Source organism: Coloeus monedula, assembly GCF_965178545.1.
Source record: "Coloeus monedula genome assembly, chromosome: Z".
Classification (NCBI taxonomy): Eukaryota; Metazoa; Chordata; class Aves; order Passeriformes; family Corvidae; genus Coloeus; species Coloeus monedula.
This window is the reverse complement of record NC_138822.1, coordinates 59,643,214-59,650,862: the sequence shown is the minus strand read 5'-3', so window position 1 is coordinate 59,650,862 and position 7,649 is coordinate 59,643,214. Positions and strand designations below refer to the sequence as shown.

The window sequence follows — 7,649 nt, the reverse complement described above, 5'->3', positions numbered from 1 at the left end:
CTGGTGGGGAGCCCAGAAGGGACTTCTACATTAGTAGAGCAGGGCCCATTAGAGCCCTATAGAGCATTCATCGATCGCCTGACACAAGCCTTGGAAAGGCAGTGTGAGGATGATGGAGCCCGAGCACTTCGCAACCTTGCATATGCAAATGCCAGTGAAGAATGTAGAAAAGTCATTCGAAGTTTACCTGAACAGGAGCCTACCCTACCACAAATGATAGAAGCCTGCAGCAAAATTGGCAGCCCTCAACAAATAGCTACCATACAAGCAACTACCTTGGGAGAGTCACCTGAAAAAGCTCTCCAAAGTCAGTCAGAAGTAATAGACCAAAGATTTGCAAAAACCCTTGATGCCTCAGTTTAACAATTCAGCAGAGCAGTAAGTTAAGCAAGAGGAGATGGGCAAAATTTAGCAGCACAGCTCTTGCTGGGATGGTTTGTGTTTTCTAGAGAGCCCCACTCCCAGTTTGGCACCGAAGTGCAGTGGTCAGATCTATGGATGCTTGGCTTCTACTGGACACTGCTGTTGTCAAGGTGGGCCTGACACATTGCAGAAATATTATCTGGCACCTGACCTACTAAAAGCTGTCTGAAAACAAGAGGAATTGCAGATGAGAAAAGCTGGCCATCTGGCCCAGTAATAGGGATCAGCTCTTGGCAGAGACCTCAGGTTTCCGAATTTGAGGATATCTGTACATTCCTTGTCAGCATGTATGTTACAGATCTCTATGGCTCCTTGGGAAGCCTCCATCGGCTTCCTCAGATTTGAGCAGGATGTTTGTCACAGTATGACAAAGGCCTTGTCTCTGCCAGAGAGGGTTCATCAGCAGAGGAGCTGGTCCTGAGCTGGCAGCTCATCTGCATGGTGTTAGGCTGGGACATAGAAAAGCTTTTCACACAAAGGTTTCAGCTTGGGGTGCTGCTATAGGATCAACACACAAGTGAAAGGTACCACTCATGTGAGCACCATTACTCCCACCACTGCTGTGGCCCAGCCGGGGACTGCGACAGCCCATGACATTTTCCAAGAGCCTGCCTTTGTTTCCCAGAGATGATTCTATGGCTCTGACCACATGACTTCATCCAGCTGTTTTTATGTTAGGAAAGAATGGCTTTTCCCACTGACCTGGAAGATCTGTAGATAGGCAAAAAGGAATCATTTAATATTGTAATAGTACAGGAACACTTGTGTCCTTATCTCATGGAGCAGGAAGTAGAAGGCAGATGCTCTCTCTTACATTAGCTATCCAGGAACCTAAAATTTTTCAGTTTTGAAACATGCAGGAAACTTTGTTCCAGGAACACCTCTCTGTGGAGAGGAGTTTGGAACAGACACAAAATCAGCTTTCTCTCTTAAAGCACAAGCACAGCAGACAGTGCTCTGCGCCCCAAAGAGTACATTACTAATTCTTCTACTCTTCCTCAGTGTGCGAAGAGGTGACTTTTCCTGAACAGTGTAATTCAGCCAAGTAATTAGGGGACTGATGAAGATGTGATACAGATTTGGAATCAGGTGTTTCTGGAAGGAATCTTCATCATGAGTATCTAAGGAAAAAAACAAGCCAAACCTACAGCTTTACATCACCACAGCTTCTAGCTGTGTTTAAGCAATAGCTCAGTTCTACATACAGTATGTATAAATCTGCCCTCCGCTGCAAGAATTTATATGGTTGCAAAGTAGTTACTATAATAAAGTGGGGGTTTTAAAGGCACTATAAAATCCAAATCTGATTCTTGCTTTTCTCATCATACTTCATTTTTTTTTTCTGTCTGAAATGCCACTTACCTGAAGAACAAACAAGATGATTTTCCCCCTAGGAAGGGAAAAAAGTTAAAATGATAGTACAAACAGCTTCTGAAGAACAGAGTCTCTTATCTGAAGTCAGAACCATCCTAATGGCTAGAAAACAGCCTGAGCAGAAACTCTGGATTCAAATCCTGCAGATAAGAGCAAGCTTCACCTCTGTAAGAAAATTTTTACCTATATCTTGAACTATCAGGTTCCCAGTGATACAGACAAAAGGTGGGAAGGAGGTCAGTCTGTTCCCTCTCTTCTAGATTGTTCACCTTGTTTTTTACATTAATGACAGTATTTGACCTACTTTGATACATTCGTGACCATTTTTAGCCTCTGTGGTTATTTCACTGCCCACTGAAAACAGCCTCTTCCTCTGCAAATAGAGTGGCAGAGTGTGGCTGTCAATGTGAGTGTGAACATCTCAGGCAGCAGAGGAAGATGTGAAGAGAAGCAGTAGTGTCTGTGTGTGATGACTGTTTCCTTGAGGCTCCCTGAGTTGCAGAGCCAGAATAAGAGCTCTAAGATCTTGAATTCTGTTACTCGTGAAGTGAAGCTGGGGTTAAGTCATAACGTTTGGAACTACGACACAGTGATCTGCATGGGTGCCTTCCAGTCCTGTGTGCTTTTCCAGGGGAGCCAGGCGGTACCTCCAGAGAGGGTGGTGCCCACATGCACCTCACCGACCCTGCCCTGAGCCGGGAGCTGGGACACCAGCAGGTGGAGTCCCCGCACCACTTTCCAAGCACTGTCTGCCTTTGGGACTCAGTGCGAGTCCACCTGCAGGGACGTGGGACATGACCCTTGAACAACACGGGTTGCAGAAGGGCAAGACGTCAAGTGAGAACTTGTTTGATTCATCTCATGAGGTTGTGGCCCTCCCAGCTCTGCTGGCCAGCAGGGAGGACAGGACACTTGTTTTTTCCTCTTCAGTAGACAATGGTGTGAGGGAAGGAGGCCTCTCCTTGGGTGAGCATTATCATCACAGAATCACAGGATGGTTTGGGTTGGAAGGGACCTTAAAGACCAGCTAGTTCCAACCTCCCTGCCAGATGCCACTTACTAGACCAGGTTACTCCAAGAATTATTAATGAAGAAATGCTCAAAGAATTATTATTAGTGCTTTCATGTATATCCCAAGAGCTCACTGCCAGCTCATAGGTTTTGTAGCTCAGAGCTTCAGCATAGCTGGCAGAGGAAAGTAAACTTCTTTACTCCCTGAGAACTAAAGCACCTTCTGGTTTTCCTTCATCTCCTTTTTCCCCACTGTGGTCCTCACTTTCAAGTTTGGAGGCTGGCTCACATACAGTGCCCACAATGATGCTCGTATCAAGACAAGGCTCAACAGCATGAGCTGTAGAATATGATTCTGCATTTTTGTGTTCTCTTAATGCTTGTGACAGGTTAGCTGGAAAGCCCAAGATTTTGTATGAATAAATGCATTTAAATGCCAGATCTTTGCATCTGATGGATTTCAGGTCTTCACATTGTGAATCTTCAGGACTTGCATCTAGCAGCTGAAGTGCAGCCATCGCCTTTAAGGCCTTTACAAGGTTCACTGATGCAATTCAATGCAGTGTTTGTGAAACGGGATTGTGTAACCAGAAAGAAAAAGAAAGCTATAAGGGAAGAAACTGAAGATTCTAATTCATCAGCCTGTAAATCTGTTCTCTGTTTAATTACTCTAAATCTTGTCTTGAGCCCTAAGAAAGCACAACACTGATGCCACTGTCTCTCTGAGGATGGTTTGAGATCTCACAGCATGAACTGCCTGTTCTCTAACAAATATTTGGAATAACTCTGGTATCTTTTGCATTAATCTTGTTAAAAGGCATTTCACAGACGGTTGTCACATTCCCATATGGAAATGGGAATAAGTTCTCCTAATGGTAAAAACAGCAAATCTGTGACCACTGTAAAGAAAGCAGTTTTGAAGTATCCCCAGAGCCAGACCCTGCTCTGCGTCCTCAAAATCTTTTCTTGTACAAGATCCATTTTTCTGAGACAGAGGAGGAAAGCCATGATTTTTTTCCATCCACCCAACTTTGCTTAGGCTTCAGATGACAGTGTAGAAAAGGACAAAGAATAACATTTTGGCTGGAACCACCATTTGATGATCAGAACTTGATGAAGGCAGAAGGTTAAGAATTGGAGAAACTGTGCACTGAACACCCAGTGCACATTCAGTTACCTCAGTGAGGGGAACATGAGTAACTCCGTTCTTAGGGAGAGAGAATAGGAAACTAAAGGGAAAATGAAACAGCAGATTTAAAAGTGAGACTACTGACATAAGAGAATTCATCTGAACAGTCTAACTGCCCAGATTTTGGGTAAACTTCTGTCACCCAGGCTGTGAGGTGTTCAGGGTAGCCAGAGAAGCAGATATGGCAAAATCTAACTTTTGTGGACGTGAGTATTTGCTTAAAGTGAATGTGTACACAAAAAATATTACAGATTTATATGAATACTTCAGTTTAAAATTCAAGGCATATACTTCTAAAGTGCATACTTTTACATAAGAAATATGAGTCAATGGCTAAATTACAACATGTTAATGTTGCTGTGCCCATGTATTTCACAGGGTCTAGCAAGGACAAGACATCTGAGAGAAAAAGACAGACACACACATTACCCTTAGCATACACAGGCTAAGTGAAGCAAATTGGTGTCTTTGTTATCTGGCTTCAGGCTCTGGGGAAGAGTGTGGAAAAACACACATTTGCAAGTGTGTGAGCAGCAGGAGGGAAGCATGTGTGACTCCAAAGAGGTAAAAGTTTGTCTCTCAGCTATGTGCTAGACTAAGATACAAGAGATCTGGCTTTGCTTCTTGGCTGTGATCTAAACATTGCTATGGCACTGTGACCAGACAGTGGTACCTGAGTTCTGTGCCTTAAAAAGAAAGGGATTTCCACACATCCTGCATCCACCTGGCCTGTTGTTACGTTTGAAGCACAGTAACAAATACACAAAGTCCTTTCCAGCTCAGATCAGAGCTCCTACTTGCTGAAAAGGCCTTAGGGGCACTTTACTGGAAACTAAGTTTGTCTCATCTATTCTCAGCCTCCCAGGACTTTTCTGTGATGCCTCCACCCCAAGGGACTCCACAGGGGCCTTGTATTTTAGCTTACTCAGTGACTAGCCCCCCGCTTTCAATTTTCTCTGTCAAGTAGCTGTTTCAGTAACCATCCTTTTTCCTTCCGTTCTAGGCTTGGACAACTTGTGCAGGTTTGGCAGCAATGGCCCCAGTGATACCCTGCAGTCCAGGGCGAAGGATGCATTGGAAGTGAAGGATTGAAGGCATGAAGGATGCAGGAGTGCCCTCCTTCTGCAGGAGTTATGTTACACCAAGCCTGGCAGCTCTGGGGGAAGTGGTGCCGTTGGTCCAGCCCTTTCATCCATCTTCTCACCCTGACTGTGGTGACTTTTGGTGTGCTGGCACCTTTGATCTGCCACCGGCTCCTCCACTCTTACTTCTACCTGCGGCGCTGGCACCTGAACCCCATGAGCCAGGAGTTCCTGGAGCAGAACCAGCAGGAGGGCCAGGATGCCCTCCGTTACTTTGAGAAGATGCAGATGCCAAACGCCTCCGAGGCCTCTGGCAGTGACGCCTTCCAGCCCTTGCTGCTGATCACCATTATCACTGTGCAGAGGCGGAATGATTTCCACTACGTCTTGCAAGTGGTCTCCCACTTCCACCGCCTCCTCCAGAAATGTGGTGCGCGTTGCCAGAGCCACCGCATGCTCCTCTGTAACGTGGAGTCAGACCCCAGCAGCCATCAGGATGTCGGGCTGCTGAGCAGCTTCTTTCCTATGGTCAGTCGTGACAGAGCTGGAGAGAACCCTGACCCCAGCCTGAACCAGTTCGAGAAGGAGAAGCAGGACTACGTCTTCTGCCTCGAGCAGTCGCTGTTGGTGTACAACCCAGAGTACATCCTCCTCGTGGAAGATGATGCCGTGCCAGAGGAGGAGATATTTTCTGTCTTGCAGCACCTCTTCTCGGCCCGGTTCTCCAAGCCCTACCTCAGAGACGCTCTCTACTTCAAGCTGTACCATCCCGAGAGGCTCCAGCGCTACTTCAACCCCGAGCCCATGAGGATCCTGGAATGGCTGGGCCTGGGCATGTTCCTGGGGCCGGTGCTGACCTGTGCATACTGCCGGGCCGCGGGGCGGGCGGGCCCCAGCTGGTGCCTGGTGGCGTTCTTCGCCCTCTACAGCATGGCCCTGTCGGAGCTGGTGGGGCGGCACTACGGGCTGGAGCTGCGCCGCCTGCACCCCGCGCTCTACAACGTGGTGCCGGCCAGCGAGTGCTGCACGCCCGCCATGCTCTTCCCCGCCGCCTCCGCCCGCCGGGCCTCGGGCTACCTGCGGGGGCTGCGCTGCCGCCAGGGCTTCGCCAAGGACACGGCCCTCTACTCGCTGCTGCGGGGCAAGGGCGAGAACGCCTTCGTGGTGGAGCCGAACCTGGTGCGGCACGTGGGAATGTACTCCAGCCTCCGACTGAACAGCAACCCGAAACTGCTGTGAGCTGCTCCTGCCGGGCCACACAGAAACCGCCCAGGGCACTTGCCACGGGGCAGAGGGACAGCGTGCAAACTCGGGCTCTGTGCTGCTTGCACTGGGCATCCTGTGCCTCCGCGTGGACAAAGAATAACTCTCTTTAAAAGTACAAGTTTTCTTAAAAAATCAACTTATGTACATAGAGACCCTATTCAGTATGAACTTGGAACTAATCACCGTGCACCACCTGGGAGGGGAGTGGAGGATTCCAGGGAAGGTGGAAGATTCCAGCTGTGGATTGCTCACTCTCCCTAACCATTCCCAAAGAAAAGCTCTCACACCAATATGCACAACTTTCCTGCCTACTCTGCTGGACAGTGGTTACAAAAATCCTTGCCTTGGGGAAGCAGAAATGTTGGGCAAAGTGAATGTTTCAAATTTAAGCTGATGAGGAGGAGAAAGCCTTATTTCCCCATCCTTACCTAAGGTCTGATCTCTGACCTCTCTCTGTTCCAAAGCTGTGGTTTTGAGCAGACCCTTCAAAAGCAGAAGTGGTTTGCAGGAACTTTCCCACAAATTCTGCCTATATACTTCAAATTTATGAAGCCTCTTTAGTTACTGTCTCCCTGTCTGCACCTCCACCATTCCCACTTCTTTTGCTTGGACCAGAGGCTCTTAAAAACAAAACCTTTGCTGCTTCCTCTGAGGGTAGGAATAGGAAAACAGAGTCACAGCCACCGGTGTCGCACAGACGGGTCACAAACACACGTTTTCATTGATAAATGACACACATTGTACACAACGATTGCTGTGTTGGGGGGGGTCATCACTCATTGTAGTGGACCCATTAAAAGAGGTCTTATCAGCCACTGATTGAACTTAGGCATTCAACATGAATTTACCGTGACTTCCTCTCAGCACAGAGGCAAAGGAAAGATTAGATCAGGTGCTGCTGTCATGCGGGATCCTTGTTCATTCTGGAGCTGTAATCCACAGCTCAGCCAGAGTGGTTCATTCACTGCTCCTGCATAAAGCAAAATACGTGGGGGAAACAAAGACAGCTGTTCAAAAGAAAAAGCAGCAACAGCACAGCACATCAAGGGGTCACTCTGACAGTACCTGTTGTGACCATGTGTCCTGGTTGTTAAGCATCTGGGATAGGTAATTTGCACAAGGGCTGTGGGCACAGTTAAATATAAAACCATGCAGATGACAAGAGATCTCATACTGAATGAAAACAGGCAAAAATTGGCCCAAGCCCACCTTGGCTTTAGTGGGCTTTGAATCAAATTCAAAATCATTCCGATTCGAATTCTTATAAGTACACGTGGAGTTTGATTGAACTATTTTTAAAACCA

General features: G+C 47.4%; 1 protein-coding gene across 1 annotated transcript; it reads left to right on the top strand.

Annotated features, from left to right (window-relative positions):
- Nucleotides 1–5,130: 5,130 nt before the first annotated feature.
- Nucleotides 5,131–6,318, top strand: LOC309585328 (post-GPI attachment to proteins factor 4-like; the record flags this gene model as incomplete). The annotated part of the gene is made up of 1 exon (XM_082301987.1): nt 5,131–6,318. One exon carries the CDS (start codon nt 5,131–5,133, stop codon nt 6,316–6,318), a length of 1,188 nt encoding a protein of 395 aa, XP_082158113.1.
- Nucleotides 6,319–7,649: the final 1,331 nt, after the last annotated feature.